Consider the following 19,829-nt stretch of genomic DNA (forward strand, 5'->3'; position numbering starts at 1 on the left):
CGTCTCATAAACGAGTGAGTCAGCGAAGTGACCCGATCTTAGTGAGGAATGAATGAGTGTCTCCTCGTGTTCCTATAAACCCATTATTCTCCTCTGTATTTAGCAGTGAACTCGTATCTTATTGTTGCTGGACTTTTGTGTATGGCAGTTGATGAAGGGAAGAGAGGAGGAGAGAGAGAGAGAGAGCGGTTCCAATATTCTGTCAAGATAATGTAATGAAAAGATCAAGATCATATAATAAGAAAAAAAAGAAGCCCTAATGAAAATATTCGTAACTCTCTCTCTCTCTCTCTCTCTCTCTCTCTCTCTCTCTCTCTCTCTCTCTCTCTCTCTCTCTCCTAACTCTTCGTTCGTAACAAATTCAAATGAATCTTATTGTTTTTATGTTAAGAATCATTTATTAAAAATTATTTACCTATGGTAACACAGATGGCCAGAATTTTTAAACCCAGTTTGGTACACTTAACGAAACATGTGATCATAACAGGTAACTTAGGATTTGTTTTAGAATTCAGAGAAACATCGAAGCAAACTCAATTTTCTAAACTGTGCTTTTTTTAGCCTCATATAAATCAAGTATAATACAATGAATTCTTCTATATGATTACTTAATTTTTCCTGTATAGAAGCCAAGAATTATGCATGATAATAATAATACGGTCTCATCATTTCCAATCTCTGTTTCATCAAATGAGCAGAATTAAGTTGACAAAACTGGTTGACAGAATTAATTAATAATGGTTGCAAACTGTTCAGTTAACAATGTAAGTTGATCAAACGATACATTAACGGAATTAAGTTGTCAAAACTGATTGACAAAAATAATCAGTGATGTTTCAAGACAGATCAGTTAACAATGTTCGCTGACCAAATGATACAATTACAGAATTAGGTTACCAAACTGGTTGACAAAATTAAGTAACGATTTTGCTGATAGATCAGTCAGCAATGTCAGTTGACCAAAGGATACATTAACGGAATGAAGTTGACAAAAATAATTAATGGTGGTTTCAAACAGATCAGAAACGTACGTCAGTTAACCAAAAGTTGCACTCACGGAATTAAGTGGACAAATCTGGTTAACAAAAATAGTTAGCGATAGTTGCAGACAAATCATTTAGCAATGCCAGTTTATAACTTACCAGAATTAAGTTGAAGACTCTAGTTAACAATAATGACTAATGATGGGTGCAGAAGGAAAGATCAGTTAACAGTGTCAGCTCCCTAAAAGGATATTAAGAGAATCAAGTTGATAAAGCTGCTTGACAAAAATAATTAACGATGGATGCAGACAGATCAGAAAACAGTGTCATTTGACAGAAAATCATGTAATTTGACAAAAGGGTCATTACCTTAATTAAGTTGACAAAAATATTTTACAAAAATAGTTATTGGTGATTGAAGACATATCAGAAAACAATGTCAGTTGGCCACAGGATACAGTAACTGAACATTGGTTCACAAAAGTGATTGTCAAAATTAATTAATGGTGGTTGGAAACAGATTAGGAACTAATGTCAGATTACCTAACGATACATTATTAGAATTAAATTGACAAAATTGGTTGCCACAAAAGAATGAACGAGGTTTGAAGACAGAATAGATACCAATGTTTGTTGACCTATACATTACAGAATTGAGTTGACAAAAGTGGTTGACAAAAATACTAAATGAAATTTGATCAAAGATCAAATGTCAGTTGACCAAGGGATAAATTAAGAGAATTAAGTTGACAAAAATTATTTACAATGGTTTTAGATATACCAAAAAACAGTGTCAGTTGACCAAAGGATACATAAATAGAATGAAGTTATCTGGTCGGAAAAAGATAATTAGTAACAAAGAAGGCAATGTAAGTTGACCAAAGGATACACTAAGAAAATTGAGTTGACAAAATTGGTTGACAAAAGTAATAATTGATCGTTGAAGACAGGCCAAGAAAGTGTCAATTGACCAAAGGATACATTAACTAAATTAAGTTGACAAAAAATTATTGACAAACATAATTAACGATGGTTGTGGACAGTTCAGTTAAAGTCCAGTCATATGACTACAGGCTATGTATTAAGTTGACAAAACAGATTAACAAAAATAATGATGGTTGCTGACAGATCAGTTAATGTCAGTTGACCAAAGGATACCTTAACGGAATTTACTTGACAAAACTGGTTGACAGCAATAACTAATGATAGTTGCTGATAGATCAGTTAACGATGTCAGTTGACTAAGTGATACATTTTCAGAATTAAATTGAATGACAAAATATGACTCTGCCATCAAAATAATTGGAGAGACAAATTCCTTTGAGAGACATTTACATTGTAAAGTCTCTAAAGATAGTTCGAGCTGCTGATGTCACGTACTTGAACAGACAACTCCCACGTGAGTTAATTTGCGTTTGAAATGGTATATTGGGGTTCTACGAAAGCTCTAAAGTTTATATTTTTTTCATTGTTTTGAGATAAGTTTACATCACCATTGCTATAACGTTTCCCGGTAGTCGTGATTTGATTTCGGTAACTGTGACTCGACTTAGAAAATTAAAATGAGACTGCAGCTCTGAATGGGAGAAACATGTGGTAATTTAACGTAATATCAAAGGCGGCTAGGATTATTTTGAAACCAATTATGGTTCAACAAAAGAACTTTCTTGGCTCCACATTTGAGAAGGAATGGAGCATTTCTTGTGCATTATAATATTACACTTTCAACTCTGACGTCAAATATTACCTCTTATTCCATTCTATGCGTTTAGTTATCAAAGTATTGTATATAATTCGCCTAAGTTTGTAATGTCAAAAGCGACAGATGAAGCACGACCTGACATATTCCCTGGCCCATTCGGCCTCAGATGAAGGTCTCATGATGCTTTCAAGACGATAAAATTCTCTTAAATTTCTTTCAAGACTTCTCTGATGTGCATTAATGAAAATGCATCATGATCATCACATGTGGCAAGATGAAACATTACTTATGATATCTAGATCCTATCAGTTTTATGAAGATACAAGGGAAGTTCAAAGGGACACAAACACCGAGACCAGAACAACGACCTCATTAGAGGAAAGTGGCCGGTGCAAATGAAAAGTTAACAAGAAGGCGGAAACGCAGACAAAGACAGTCCAGTTAAGATCTCATTAGACGAATTGGTCTTTTGACACTGAGAAACCTTTGAAGCAGATTCTCATCTTTTTGTAGATCCCCATTCCTCAAAGGCTTTCGTTATAGTTGTAGTTTATTGCAGTGTACGTTTATTTCAATGACAATACATTATTCTCTTCATGTGAAGCAAGTGGTAGTCATTAGGTTTGATTTGAAGCCCTCTAAGAAAAGATAGTGATGACTATGCATGATGTTAAAGAAGGGGCCATTTCTCTGGCAAATGCATACCAAAAATGATATCCCCATCGGGAGTGATTGCGATTGTTGCTAGTAAATGGGGTTAAATTATTAAAGCTATAAATAGAAATATAATTTTAGTCAATATTTATCTCTTACAGGTGCCTCCATCAGATACAGCATCACTGGTGGAAACCGAGATGGCCTTTTTACCATCGACCAGAAAACGGGACTAATCACACTGGCAGCTGCTCTGGACTACGAACTCTACGATAAGGTAAATAAGGAACCGTTTCTCTCCTGCATTCTTAGCCTACGTCAGACTCTTCAGTTGATATTGCATCTTTTGTGGCTGGAGTTTCATTTACTAACAGTTGGTTGGTGGCATTATTCATATGAGTTGTGAAAGGTCTTCCTGAACAACCGACCTATGAAATTCAAACTACCCCCGGGGCCTCCTTCGGTCCTGGGGGCCAAACTTTAACTTATTTCTTCACATCTTTGCTCTCACAGAGGTCAACTCCACGGCCAAATGGCCGTCGTAGGAATGTGATAAAGAAACCGATTCTTTATCTTAACTGTCATATTTTTCCTGGTGAAATGGAACGTCTACCGGAGAGAAACATGATATATGAACCTGCCCGTGACAAATCTAGCGTATTCAATTTCCTCTGGATGTTTTCTCCTTTCTGTTCCTACCAGTCACATCACTTTTGAATTGTTATTTTAATGGACCATTACGTAGAGTATTTTTTCTATACTTCTCCATGGCTCGCAGGGAAACTGGGAAAAACATCCAGGAAAAAAAAAAAGAATGTTGTTGGATAACAGTCCATAAAATTTTCATCGGATCATAAGTCATGTGTTTAAAGAAAAAAAAAAAAAAAAAAAAACAGACATCAGTTCCAGTTCTCTCCACTGAAACGTGACCGGAGGAAATCGTTCGCTCGTGTACTGCTATTACCGTGAGTTACAGATGTCCAGTACAGGTTTTTTCATCTCCTATTGTCTCTGGCGAGGCCCTGGACATGCCGAGAAGAGAAGCTTTGATTCCGGCATTTCCTAATGCAGGGAAGAGTATAGTTAACCATGGAGTCACTGGAGATCGTTAAGGTTAAAAATACTTTTGAGTTTTTACCACTGCCCTATTTATATGAAATTCATATAATATTCATGCATAATCGCCAGAGTTTAGAAATTGTGTAGTGATCTATCTCTAATATAATAATAATAATATGAAGCCCAGATCTTACCAAGTGTAAATAATTTACTCGTTTCATATAATTCTAAATGTCGGAGATGAAGAAGAGTAATATAAACATGAATAACGCCCACTTTGTCTTATTAGCAAGACGAATCCTGTTGCATGTTAAGTATTCCTGAGATATTGCAATATTTAACCAGTCTTCGCTTTAATGACGCTGATTACCCAGCATCATAGTTAATGAGGGTGATTACTTGATACTGAAGTTGTGTTTCCTCGCCCACTGCGTGTCAGTGAAGAAATCAGCGTTCATTTCGTAGGCCACAGCAGGAACCCAGCAAAACCGATTAGAGAAATTGCCTTCCCAAGGAACCATTAACTTAAATTCCTGGAATTGGAAGCAGTAATCGTGGTGGAAGTAAATCAGTTGCTTTAATATATGTGACAGGTGCATGGGAGGCTTCCTCTTAATGCACGTGTTATAAAACCTGCATACACGCATATACACATACATGCAGTAAACTGCAAATGTCCTTTAATATCCAGTTTGCTCTACCTCGGAATTAATATATTTTCATATATGTTAACTGAAGGGGAATTTCTTATTGATGATAATTTCGTCCTCTCGTGGATTCGAACGAGCGCACAGAGGAGAAAATATATTAATTCCGAGGTCGAGTGAATTGGATATTAAAGGACATTTGTAGCTTATTGCATATATATGAAGCACGGGGATGTGATAAGAATTTATATACATACATACATACATACATACATACATACATACATACATACATACATATATGCCTTGGAGAGTAGAGGTTTAAGGATAAGCAGGAAAGACAGAATATATGACAACCGAACTGGATGGCGATCAGCAAACAACAATCAAATTAGGCGGAGGAAACATCAAAAGGGTCCAAAAATTCAAGTACCTTGGAAGAGGAAATTAACAACCGGATTCAGTGTGGTTGGAACAACTGGAGGAAGGTGTCTGGTGTCATATGTGATAGGAGAGTCCCTATAAGATTAAAGGGCAGAGTGCACAAGGCAGTGGTCAGACCAGCAATGACATATGGATTGGAAGCAGCACCACTAAAGAAAACAGAGGGCAGAAAGTTGGACGTAACCGAGATGAGGATGCTTAGGTGGATGAGTGGAGTAACCAAATAGGACAGGGTTAGAAATGAACATATTAGGGGTACAGTAAAGGTACTGAAGCATCAAAGGAAGTGCAAGAGGCAAGGTTAAGATGGTATGGCCACCTGATGAGACGAGAAGAGCATCACATGGTAAGAGAAGTGATGGACGTGGAGGTGGAGGGAACACGAAGGAGAGGAAGACCTAAGACCAGGTGGAGAGATTGCATTAGAGATGATATGTGGGAGAAGAGAGTACGGGAGGAAATGACACAGGACAGAGGTAGATGGAAAAGACTCATTAAAAACGGCGACCCCGAATAGGGATAAAACTGGGAAGAAGAAGAAGTAAAACCAGTACTTGTATATAAAACTTCCTTTATTTAGTTACGACTACCGGTTTCGGAGTAGCTGTCTCCATCATCAGTTTTGACAAAAAAAAATAAGAGAAAGAAAAGATTGAAAAATCACTAAATCGCAAACAATCAAACCTGGTGATGGAGACAATCACTCCGAAACCGGCAGTCGCAACTAAATAAAGGATGTTTTATGTACTGGTACTAGTTTTCCTCTTTCCATCATCCTGAATATATATATATATATATATATATATATATATATATATATATATATATATATATATAATTGTTGTATTTAATAAGACGATTTCACAATATTAAGGCTGTCTGATGTACTGTAATCGAAGCTGGTTGTAAAATTGCCAAAAGATCGAATTTCTTGCTGAAATTGGTGATGATAAAGTTGAGAAAGAGGTCACCGGTAATGCCTTTTATTTTATGCACATCAATATTATATTACTAAAAATTAATGGCATACATAAATTGAAGGCAAAGTCTTACGGTAGTCATTTTAATGTTATGAAGCATAAGACCAAGTTGTAATAATTTTAAGTTTACCTTGAGGTTTTGATGACTAGGAATAAAATATTAGGACGTATTTCGAAGCACATTTAACCTCTCAACTTGTCATACAAGTCCTCCTTCCTTGACACAATTCTGTCAGGATGAGCGCTTTCAAAAGACGACATTTTCGAGAAATAATACAAAAGACAATTTTCAACGTTCTGAGCCATCCGAAAAGACGGGGCGAAATTGACGTACGGTCAGAATTCCGCCACTTTAAATGGCGAAATCATTCTTCGCGAGAAATTTGCGCATAAAATACAGAAGTTAGTGGACAAAACGTCACCCGCGCAAACTTAAATTTCATTATCAATGCGCCATTAATTTCTCCATCGTTTATTTCCTTTACGCGCATTGCAGAATCTTTGGAACCTATTTATGTGAGTTGCCATTGAAGCAGAGGACAGCAACTATCCTCAGGAGGACTTAAATTATCATTTTATATTTCCTTTTATTGCACGAATTATCCTTAGTTTGCCATTTGATTTAACTTGATTTTGGAGGCGACTGGCTTGCCACATTCTCTCTCTCTCTCTCTCTCTCTCTCTCTCTCTCTCTCTCCCTATATGTGCTATATATTATATTATATGTATATATATATATATATATATATATATATATATATATATATATATATGTAGTAAATATTTAACCTCATTATCACATGACAAAAGAAAGTTTGTCTAAAAAGCTGAGTAATATATGAAAACAAATTAATACAGTCCGTATTGATTATTGACTTAAGCAACTTGAGCAAATAATTAATTTTTGTATAGGTCATAATTTTTATTTATTTATTTTTTTTTTTGATGGGGTTGCTAGTACTCTGATACTGTTTTGATCGCAGTAAACAATAATTCGTACGTGAGTGTTTTTGTGTTTTTGAGTGTGTCCCTGTGTAAGTGTAAGGCGATCGGGCATTCCTTGCCTGTACGTATTTGATGTATACATAATTCCTGGGAAAATTCAGCTTCAAAATTATATTTTTTTCACTCCTGAAGAGAGGGTTTTCTCATCTAATATGGACGAGTCCTTGATAGTCAATAAATTATACTAAACAATGATTGCTTAATATATTTTTTCACATTGATTGATATTCTGTAATACAAAAATTTGTTCTCTCTCTTTTAACTGATAGTACCTGACATTTCTAGGGCCGTCACTCTTAGGAAGTCAGTGTATTTTATAATATTAGCATTGATCGTTATTAGAAATTACCGACAATTTCTAGACAAGAAAATGTCTGATATTTTTTATCAACATATCATCTGCCAGTGTGAGTCATTTTGATTACTGCCAGATTTTCAGAGAACAGGCAACGAAACCTTTTTTGTAGAATATAGTACTAGCTACAAGGAAAAATACTTAATGCTCACTGAAAGCTTATGAAATGTTCTAAAAAAATCATGTTATTATTAGAGAAAATATTAATGAATAAATGAATGACCCTTTGCAGTGATCAAGGTTGAAAATATATTTCCTTTAGTCATATTTCTTGCACATTATTTTTTTCCCACTAAACATTTTCCCATGTTATTTTTGTCTATCCTCTCAGTTCTCCCTTATGTACCGAAATGATTTTGAAGGAACATAATAATTCATAAGGAAATCAAATTGGCGAAGACGCCGGGCAGATCATATTAGAGTGAAAGCGAGAAGCTCATTTCGGTCATTTCTTGGGCTTTTCTTTCTTTCCAGTTCGTTATAACTTTTCCCAGAATTAAAATGGAAAAGGGGAAGATATCAGAAAACACTGACTTCTTGCATTCAGCGATTAATGAACTCATTAAGAAAACCTTTTCATGGCATGTTTCAATTCTTTTGATCTTATATAGCCTCTGCTCATATAAAGACGGAATCTGGAAAGCAGTCTTAGACAAGCATATGAATATTCGCACACAACATATATATATATATATATATATATATATATATATATATATTATATATAATTTATATCATATATATCATACATATACATATACATTTATTTATATATATACGTATATATATAAAATCTCTCTCTCTCTCTTTCTATATATATATATATATATATATATATATATATATATATATATATATATATATATATATATATATATATATATGATATATATATATGTATATATATGTATATATATATATATATATATATATATATATATATATTCCCCTAATATATTAGATATATATATATAATGCCAATGCTCACGTAGCATCAGCAACTTACTATAAGTATTACTAGTAAGTTACAGCCACATGTGCTTTGGCACTTGAAGGAAACAACAGGAGTTCTAGAAAAAAAAAAATATATATATATATATATATATATATATATATATATATATATATATATATATAGGAGAGAGAGAGAGAGAGAGAGAGAGAGAGAGAGAGAGAGAGAGAGAAACCCTGCTACTAACTCTACTAACTACTCCGAGACTCTATTTCAGCACGAACTCGTAGTTTCGGGCGAGGGCGGAGGTCAAGTGGTCCACACGATTGTGCAGGTAGCTGTGGCAGACGTGAATGACAACCCACCTGTCTTCACTAATCCAGATCCATACGTCACCGTCATCGAGGAGGACGATAGGCACCTCCCAACCACTCTTATAAAAGTAGGTGTTGATAAATAGTATCGTCAGCCTCTTTATATTATGGCCTTCAATATCCTCCTTGGTTTCTTGTAAATCACCTTTGTTGCAAATTTGATGGCTGTTAGTATTCGTCATTCTTGTATTTTACCCCCTTTTTTGTTGTAAAGTTGGATTGGAATGAATTACAGGTAAACAAAAGATTAAAGGTAAGTTTTGCAATGTGCGTAAATCTGTTTGTAGGTTTTTTTTCCTTTCATAGATGGCTTATACATGAATGTTTGTAAGACCCGATTGTATTTTACACAGCACTACGAGAAAGGTTTATTTTTACGAACATTTCTCGAGTTATTTATTTATTTCTCTATCAAATGCTTTCAAGGTCTTCTATTGCTCAAATGGGACGTTTTTAGGAGTTCAGAGAGTCAAACAAGAAAAAAAATATCTTTATTGCAACCGTAGAATATTGAAGAAAGCGACTAGTGATTACAAGAAAAAAGTCCATGTTTTGTTATTTATGTTTCTTATCTTTAATTTTTGATGTGCCTGCAAAACACCTGTAAATACGTTGACGTGAGTCGCTGGGATCAATATTCGGTTTTTCTTTCATTATAGGTCGAGGCCAGTGACCCAGACCAGTCGGACGAATCTGGGCTTTTATTCACTCTGCGAGGAGACGGGGTTGATGGTTACTCTCCAGAGGATGCCTTCTTTAAGATACATCCACGGACGGGAGACCTTTTGCAGTTGAGAGTAAGTGAAATCAAAGTTTAAGGATTCCTATCCCTTTACCCTGTTGCCCCTTTGTCCCCTTTTCCCTGTTTCCCTAATATGTTCGTATGAAAATTAAGATATACATTTTAAGGAGTATATAATTTGAATATCACATGTCATGAAAGTTACACTTGATGTAATAGTCCCTGGCCCGTATAAAATACTTATATTTTTATGAGATTGTTTCAATGTTTTATTTTCAAAGAATGTTACTTACTCTTGATTGATAGGCCCTCGACCGTGATCCGCCAAATGGGAAAAGAATGTGGAAGTTGAGAGTCAAAGTGCAAGATGGTCAGGAACCTTGGAAGGCTGGAAAACGGCCCAAAGGAACGAAAAACACATCTCTGAACTCGAGCGATCACTCGCCATCGTGGGACTACGAAAACGAGTTTCAAAATGACCAGCCCATTGAAAATACTCTTGAAGGAGACGATGAAGTGACCAAACCTAACAAAAAGGGCGGCTTTAAATGGGACATTTCCAAAGTTCACGAAGATGAAATTAGCAGACTGTGGGAGACAAAAGGCAATGGGTATGATCGGCTTGTGTCGCTTCAAAATGGTGGGTCAAGTGCAAGAAAACATGCTTGGTCACGAGAAAGAAACCATAAATATAAAACAAGGCCAGTATTTTGGACATATTCGAATGACAGGCAACACCCGTACACACAGCACTTTTGGAAATTCCAGGAAATAAGTTATAAAGATACCAAACAGCTATCCTGGAATGACCAAGCTAGGTTTGGTATTCCCAAGTCTGTATACAATTACAAGAATGAGGAAAACTCGCATCAAAACAGCTGGGAGCTCCCTAAGAGATTGAGAGACGATAAAAGGATAGATAAATGGGTCAGCAGACCTGAATCCAAAGTAAGAGAGAGTGACGGTGATGAAGAAACGGAATCGAGTTTCAGCGACAGGAGACCCAATGCTGATGATCATACCAGGCACGTTAACCGGTTAAGAGACGCCCTCAGTGACTCCACCAACAGGAGAACAGCAGATGGACAAGGAGCGAAATTTCAAAATACAACAAAGGGAGAGGTTTAGACGAACAAGGAATGAAAGACAGAATTTCACTCAGTAAATCAAAATATGAAGAGTTCATGGTTTCATCGCAAGACACTTCAAGAGCGAGTGGTGAAGGGCAAACCCTCGAACAGATCAGGAAATTATCGAATTCAAGATTAAGCTCTCTTGCAGCTATCAAAAACCAGAGTACAGACCCAACAAGTAACAAAGGAAATGTGAAAGAGATTTGGGTAGGTGATAGGGAAGGTCATCATAAAAACTCTAAATCTAGACGACTTCTCCAGAAAGGTGACAGTACCTGCAAAGGTCAGTTTTCCACATGTGACCTGATTCCTGAAGTGAAAGGTACGAACGAAATCAGAAAGAACAGCCAGTCCTCATGGAGTAACAGTCTTAAGACAAGAATTAAATTCAGTGACGAAACAAAGCGTACAATTGAGAGCCATGCAGATGAGTCACCTAACTACCTCATTTCACTTGACAAATTCAAGAATGCCCCATATTTCGAGAAATGCCAATTTTAAACCTTCGACCTCAGATATGGAAGTAATCGAAAGCCCCGATGATGGACAGCTGAGACAAGAGTCCCGCTTTGTGAAAAAGGCCAAGAGGTCTCCTGATGGGGTATTTCAAACAAAACGCAAAAGCAGTAGTATGCCATATGAAAGCCCCTCCGTTATTCAAGAGTTCATAGAATCTAAAGCGTCATCTTCTAGCACAGTGCATAAGTTAGGAAGTATGCAAGAATCTGGAGACCAATTCAGATATGATCATTTAAATGACATGAAGGAAAAGAAAATTGAAAGTTTCCCCGTCCACTCCACAATATCTAGAGAAGCTACTTCTTCGATGTCATTTTCATTAAGTAATGACACCAAAAAACCCTCTACAATTTTATCTCCCAAGAGTAAGATTGACCCGGTGAGAGAAGGGGTCATTGCTAACAGTGGCCTACATTCCACAGGTGTTACTGCAAATTCAACTACATTTGATGAATACTCTCATAATCTTGAGTTAAACTTTTCAAAGCCCTCAGCATCACCAAAGCTACTTGAGACTCCCATGGGAGGTTTTGCGCTCAGAGAAGCTCGTGGTACATTATCACAGAAAACGAGAGCACATCCAAACAATAAACACCGAAGCTCTCTTGGTAAAAGAAATATTTCTTCACCCAAGACTAAAAACTTTCTCCCTGCTTTAGTCACAAGAAATCGACGGATCAGATCCAGCAGTCAAAGTTACAGGAAGCCAGGTGTCAGAAAGCGAGAGAGCAAATGGGTATTGAAGAGGCCAAGAGGCAAAGGCTGGCTCTCGAGAGGGGCCAGAGATACCATAGTGGAATCTCCTTTCGATATGTTTGACTTAGATGAGGAAGAATGCTACGAGGCGCCCCAGGTCAGTGGCTCGGTGACCGATGAGACAGGGAATCGCAAGGACAACCCGGTCCATGAGGTGGAGATCCTTGTGACAGTCATTGTCAAGGATATTAATGACAACGCGCCTATCTTCCCCAACGTGACGATGTTTGGAGAAGTGCAGGAAAATGGACCAGTAGGTGAGTTGATCATATTCTCTCTAAGTTTGGTCATTTTTACTTATGTAATTTCTTAGTTTGGCAGATAATTCAGTTGAAATGTAATAATACAAAATGTATTTTATAGTTCTTCAGCATGGAAAGCACAATTTTTATCTATTAGCAGGTGACAAAAAAGAAAAAAAGAAAAAACTGACATGTGCAAAAATTACTAGTGGGCACTCATTAGATTGTGCATTTACCATTGCAGTTAACGTCTAGGGAAAAAAAACATTTTATCTTCATGGGAATAATTTTTAGTAAAGTATCTCAATTTCTTACATAAATAGAACTATTTCAGTAAAATTTTAGATGCGAACGTATCAATCTATCTGTTCCTTCATTATCAATCTTAACATATCTTGACAACATTACGAACGATTTCATTGAAGACATTAAAAAACTGTCGTATTATGCCACAGTTTGACTGAAGCTGAAGAATAATACCTTATGAAACCCCAGTCTCTTTCCAACAGACACGCAGCTACAGTTCTACTGTAATTAAAAGTTATCTCTTTGCTGTCTTTGAATTATTTATTTTTCGAACAACTACTATTCTCTGATGAATTCAAACACGATTAACAAAGTAAAAATTACAAATATGTTTTGGTGTAAACTATACAGCCACATCCAGCCCAGCTGGCAGCCTTATTTTAGAGAATCCCAATCTATCAGGGACGGGGATTCCGCAAAACTTTACTGCTTTTCGGATATTTTTCTTAAAGATTCAGTTTCACAAAAAAAAAAAAAAAAAAAAAACCCTTGCAAAGACTAACGAATTTATCATTCTTATTTTGCTTCTCTGGGAAACTTTCGAAACCGGAAAATACTACGAGAGGATTAAAGTTGGCCAGCCATTTGAAACCGGGCGCTGGATTCAAACCCTTTCCGATATGAGAGTTTTTTTTGTCTTTTGAAACGAGTCCCCTGCTACTCTTTCTCTCGTCCCTTTCACTCGATTCCCACTTCACGGCTGCCGTAGTCTTAAGTTTCAGCACCAGTTTTACTTGGGATTTTATCTACCTCGAGATTTTAGAAAAACTGGCTTTGAAGTTTTGTTCTGAAGAAAACTTACTTTTTAACTTCATAAACCCTTCTTTCTTGTGCCATTATATACTGCTCTTTAAAAAAAGGCTTCTCTAACTCTTTATTTTTGAGAAACGTTTTCGGAGAGGCTTTACAACAATGTAGTTTTATATGTTTGCGCGAATTCATTTTCTGAAGCATATGAAAGAGATGTAACAGCTGAATTTTTCATCGCAGATTTTTCATTATAAACTGACACCCTGAAGTACAACTAAATTCCAGTTGGTCCTTGCTTTTGCTTTTCATGGTAGAAGAATGCACATACACAGATATGTGTATATATATATATATATATATATTATATATATATATATATATATATATATATATATATATATATATTATATATATATATTATTACTGTGTGTGTAATAACTTTTACCCTGACCTCTTCCCATCTGAGAAAAGGGGGACTTCTGACTGTGTTAGCCTTCCTTCTCTTAGTAAATCTTTTGGAAAATGGACGCTAGCCAAATACCCTTTCCCACTTCGGTGACGACCCACCTCAGCCAACTGATTGTAGGGTATATAATTCGTTATCTAAGTCAAGAGAGCACAATCTGTTACTGAACAGAGCCTCCCCGTTCGCTGAGGACACCCGTCCGTCACGTGAGGCAAATACTAACCGTAGCATTAAATTGCATCACTGAATTCTTGTGAACTTTAATGTGAAGAAAGATGCGTTTCTACGAAAATAGAGCGGGAGAGTCGTGTGTGCATGACGAATCAAATATTAAGTCTGGAATGAAAGGGAATTGAGAATAAGTTTCCTATTGCGAGGGAAAAAGCAGTCGAGAAAATGATTGTGGTCAGAAATTTATTCAGCTGCATTTTGCAACTATTTGGGCACTGAATGATGGATCTATGAAAAATTGACTCTCAAAGAGTAAATATTTTCCCTTCTAATTTAAATAAGTTATGGAGAATAACTGAGCAAGAATATTTCGGATATTGTTTGGGAATATTTTCACAGGAGACTGAATGTTTCAAAAGGGTTCCAAGGCTCACGAATAAAAAGTCTTTTATTGACGGCAAAATATATATGAGCTTCAGCGAAATCGGTAGGTTAAAAGTGACATCATACAGAGGCTGTGGTAAATGAAGATAGAGCTGAATTCCTGGATGTTCAAAGGAATTTTATGAATTAACGTAGTATTGAAAGAAATTATATTTCAGACTATTTTCGTGACAAAAAGAGAGTAATTGACGAAAGTTTAGCGAACCACTCAAGTTATAACCACTGTTTTCCATCAATAAGCACGACTTATGACATTTTTGACAAAATTATGGTATGTGTGTTTCATTGTAAATGTATGCAAGGACGGTAACTTAAAAAATATATAGAGCTTTAGAATAAAAGATGAAAGTGTTGGTTATAAAACTAACAGTTATAAAATATATAAAGCGCCATAGAATAAAAGGTGAAAGTATTGATTACAAAAATGGCTCTGCTATTAGTACAAGAATCACTCATTCTAAAAGAGACTGAGCTCATTTTTGTAATGACTGTTCCTAGGATAGGCAAAATAAAAGGAAAAAAACTGTCCAACTGAAATCTAAATGAAGCAAAATAGATTTTAATATCGGATGAAATGAGAACATTTGTGTTGTAAAAGACATGCCCGTTTGTTCCATTAGGGTTTAAAAAAAAATGTCGGCACGGGTTTAATTGCTGCTGTTCCAGTTTTTAGAATTTTGTATCGTTTTATAATTGGCCTAAGGGCAGCTCATTACGAAAACCGTACTCGAACTTTAACTTTGCATTAGCTCGATGTATGTATATGAATCGCGGTGATCTGATAAAAATTCAAATGTATATATATATTTACTATATTATTATCAGAGAATAAAGCTAGTTGGCGAAGTTACCAATATCTCTCGCACGAGAAGGGTAGAAATTCTTCCAAAAGAATTTCTTCCCCCCTGGGATGTCCCCCTTCATTGTTATTGCAGACCTCCTTCCTGACCTCGTACTGGTCGATTACTCAGCAATAATCTTTTCCAAGTTGTCGGGAAAAGGATTTCGTTAATCTTATTTGGTATGAGAGCAGACAGGAAGACATATGTATAGACAGAGAATACTGAATAGCTGGTTTTCCGTTTTTTATTGCTACTTACATACAGCGCTTGCACCCGTTACATGACGGTCCTTTTAATATTGTTTCCCTATCTGAAAGTAGGTCATATTTTCAAAGCAGTAAATATGTGAAATCAAGGGAGGTTTAGTGCTAGCCCCTAAGTGATCAGATGCCCTTAATTGCGTTGGATTCCCCAGGAGCTAGTACTAAACACGGCGAAACACATTAGACACCCCCTGGGCTAGTATTAAACGCGGGGAAATACATTTGACTCCCCCTGGGCTAGTATTAAACACGGCGAAATACATTTGACTCCCCCTGGCTAGGTACTAAACACGGCGAAATACTTTGACACGGTGGCTAGTACTACACGGCGACATTTGACTCCCCGGCTAGTACTAAACACGGCGAAATACATTTGACTCCCCCTGGGCTAGTACTAAACGGCGAAATACATTTGACTCCCCCTGGTAGTACTACACGGCAAATACATTTGACTCCCCCTGGGCTAGTACTAAACACGGCGAAATACATTTGACTCCCCCTGGCTAGTACTAAACACGGCGAAATACATTTGACTCCCCCTGGCTAGTACTAAACACGGCGAAATACATTTGACTCCCCCTGGGCTAGTACTAAACATGGCGAAATACATTTGACTCCCCCTGGCTAGTACTAAACATGGCGGCGAAATACATTTGACTCCCCCTGGCTAGTACTAAACACGGCGAAATACATTTGACTCCCCCTGGCTAGTACTCAAACATGGCGAAATACATTTGACTCCCCCTGGCTAGTACTAAACACTCGGCGATAATACATTTGACTCCCCCTGGCTAGTACTAAACATGGCGAATACATTTGACTCCCCTGGCTAGTACTAAACACACGCGCGAAATAACATATTTGACTCCCCCTGGCAGTACTAAAACAGGCGAAATACTGACGGCTCTTTCAGTACTAAACACGGCGAAATACATTTGACTCCCCCTGGCTAGTACTAAACACGGCGAAATACATTTGACTCCCCCTGGCTAGTACTAAACACGGCGAAATACATTTGACTCCCCCTGGCTAGTACTAAACACGGCGAAATACATTTGACTCCCCCTGGCTAGTACTAAACACGGCGAAATACATTTGACTCCCTCCCTGCGTAGTACTAAATACACGCGAAATACATTTGGACTCCCCCTGGCTAGTACTAACACGGCGAAATACATTTGACTCCCCCTGGGCTAAAAGTGACTAAACACGGCGGAAATACATTTGACTCCCCTGGCTAGTACTAAACATGGCGAAATACATTTTGACTCCCCCTGGCTAGTACTAAAAACACGGCAAAATACATTTGACTCCCCCTGGCTAGTACTAAACCGGCGAAAATACATTTTGACTCCCCCTGGCTAGTACTAAACACGGCGAAATACATTTGGACTCCCCCTGGGCTAGTTTGACTTTTATCCCCCAGGCGGAAACACATGGGGAACACCCCCGGGGTAGTATTAAACACGGTGAAACACAAATTTGACGGTGCCCCCTGAGCTAGTATTAAAACATGGAAAAGAAACAGCATTTGACTCCCCCTGGATCTAGTATTAAACATGGAGAAAACACATGTTGGACTCGCCCTGGCTAGTACTAAACATGGCGAAAATACATTTGACTCCCCTGGCTAGTATTAAACACGGCAAAATACATTGACTCCCCCTGGCTTTAGTATTAAACACGGCGAAATACATTTGACTCCCCCTGGACTAGTATTAAACACGGCGAAATACATTTGACTCCCCCTGGGCTAGTACTAAACATGGCGAAACACATTTGACACCCCCTGGGGTAGTATTAAACACGGTGAAACACATTTGACTCCCCCTGGACTAGTATTAAACATGGAGAAACACATTTGACTCCCCCTGGACTAGTATTAAACATGGAGAAACACATTTGACTCCCCCTGGCTAGTACTAAACATGGCGAAATACATTTGACTCCCCCTGGCTAGTACTAAACACGGCAAAATACATTTGACTCCCCCTGGCTAGTACTAAACACGGCGAAATACATTTGACTCCCCCTGGCTTAGTACTAAACACGGCGAAATACATTTGACTCCCCCTGGGCTAGTACTAAACATGGCGAAACACATTTGACACCCCCTGGGCTAGTATTAAACACGGTGAAACGCATTTGACTCCTCCTGGACTAGTATTAAACATGGAGAAACACATTTGACTCCCCCTGGACTAGTATTAAACACGGTGAAACACATTTGACTCCTCCTGGACTAGTATTAAACATGGAGAAACACATTTGACTCCCCCTGGACTAGTATTAAACACGGTGAAATACATTTGACTCCTCCTGGACTAGCATTAAACATGGAGAAACACATTTGACTCCCCCTGGACTAATATTAAACATGGAGAAACATATTTGACTCCCCCTGGACTAGTATTAAACACGGTAAAACACATTTGACTCCTCCTGGACTAGTATTAAACACGGTGAAAAACATTTGACGTCCCCTGGGGTAGTATTAAAGACGGCAAAACACATTTGACTCCCCTTGGACTAGTATTAAACACGCCAAAACACATTTGACACCCCCTGGACTAGTATTAAACACGGTGAAAACACATTTGACATCCCCTGGGGTAGTATTAAACACGCCGAAACACATTTGACACCCCCTGGACTAGTATTAAACACGGTGAAAAACATTTGACGTCCCCTGGGCTAGTATTAAACACGCCGAAACACATTCGACACCCCCTGGGATAGTATTAAACACGGCGAAACATTGTAGATGAATCGTTGTTGCGCCATGTTTAGTACTAGACCTTGGGGGTCAAACCTTCCGCAACAAATTGGTCATTTCACAGATTCCCAAGGGATTTCGTGAAATTGCTGTTTCACGTATTTACGTAACATGTATAATTACTGTAAATTAGTTAGTATAAAGAAAATTATTAAAGAATTACATTCAAAAGAACACAGATGCCATATTTACATATGTATGTATATGTATGATTTATAGGATTTTGGCAGTTCCACGCTGGGACGAGTGGTTTTCGAGCTGGGCTGCCAATCCGGTGGTCCCAGGTTCGATTCCCGGCTCGTCAACGCGGGAATCAGAGAGATTTATTTCTGGTGATAGAAGTTCATTTCTCGATATGAGTGTGGTTCGGATCCCACATAAGCTGTAGGTCCCGTTTGCTAGGTAACCAATTGGTTCCTAGCCACGTAAAAATATCTAATCCTTCGGGCCAGCCCTAGGAGAGCTGTTAATCAGCTCAGTGGTCTGGTAAAACTAAGATATACTTAACTTTTTTTTTATAGGATTTTGGCACACATACCAAGCACTGGGACAACTAAGGCCAGTCAGCGATGAAACAGAAATGGACAGTGAAAAGATCTGAAAGGTGTAACAGGGGGAAAACCTCAAACCAGTTGAAGCACAATGAATCAGTTGTATCGAGAGGGTGGACAATAAGATGGAAGGAAGACAATACAAATGAAGGTACAATAAAAGAAACGAAAGGGGGCTGGAGTTTGAGGCTGAAGGGTCACTGCAAAGACCTTAAGTAATGCAATGATGTTTAATTTGTTAGGAGGTTTTGCCTTTGCCAAAGGGCTCATCAGGTGGGTTTTGCCTTTCCCTATTTTGAGAATAGGGAAGTACGCGGCACCCACGACCCCCCTTCCCTCCCTCCCTTACATCAAAGACCAAGACCAAATCAGTCTTGCAGGGAGATGCAGCAGCTGCCAACTCTTAACAGTGAGGGATTAAGCTGGCCTTATGCCAGCACCCAATAAGGTGGGCAGAAATCCAGTTTCGATGACAGAGGCATTAACTTACCATGCTAGAGGTTGCCTGTGGCTCAAAACTGGTATTCACAGCCTTTTGGCCCAAGTGCAATAGAGTTTCTTAAGGAGGCCTAGGTTAGGCCAGCACCAAATAGGTGGACAGAAATCCAGTTTCGATGATAAAGGCATTAACTTACCATGCTAGAGGTTGCCTGTGGCTCAAAACTGGTATTCCCAGCCTTTATCTCCGATACCAGGCTTCAGACAGACAGACA

General features: G+C 37.8%; 2 protein-coding genes across 3 annotated transcripts in view; both read left to right on the top strand.

The window, feature by feature from the left end:
* Positions 1-11,025, top strand: part of LOC135216720 (protocadherin Fat 3-like) — a 750,169-nt gene extending 739,144 nt beyond the window's left edge. For both annotated transcript variants that reach the window (XM_064252180.1, XM_064252181.1), the window contains 4 exons: positions 3,501-3,616; positions 9,059-9,223; positions 9,815-9,952; positions 10,204-11,025. In XM_064252180.1, the coding sequence (XP_064108250.1) occupies positions 3,501-3,616; positions 9,059-9,223; positions 9,815-9,952; positions 10,204-11,025 (1,241 nt within the window). The remainder of the gene's footprint in view (positions 1-3,500; positions 3,617-9,058; positions 9,224-9,814; positions 9,953-10,203) is intronic.
* Positions 11,026-11,451: 426 nt separating this feature from the next.
* Positions 11,452-19,829, top strand: part of LOC135216719 (putative neural-cadherin 2) — a 90,241-nt gene continuing 81,863 nt past the window's right edge. The window contains exon 1 of the mRNA XM_064252179.1: positions 11,452-12,562. Within this exon, the coding sequence (XP_064108249.1) occupies positions 11,452-12,562 (1,111 nt within the window). The remainder of the gene's footprint in view (positions 12,563-19,829) is intronic.

This window comes from Macrobrachium nipponense, chromosome 6 (genome assembly GCF_015104395.2).
Source record: "Macrobrachium nipponense isolate FS-2020 chromosome 6, ASM1510439v2, whole genome shotgun sequence".
NCBI classification, from domain to species: domain Eukaryota; kingdom Metazoa; phylum Arthropoda; class Malacostraca; order Decapoda; family Palaemonidae; genus Macrobrachium; species Macrobrachium nipponense.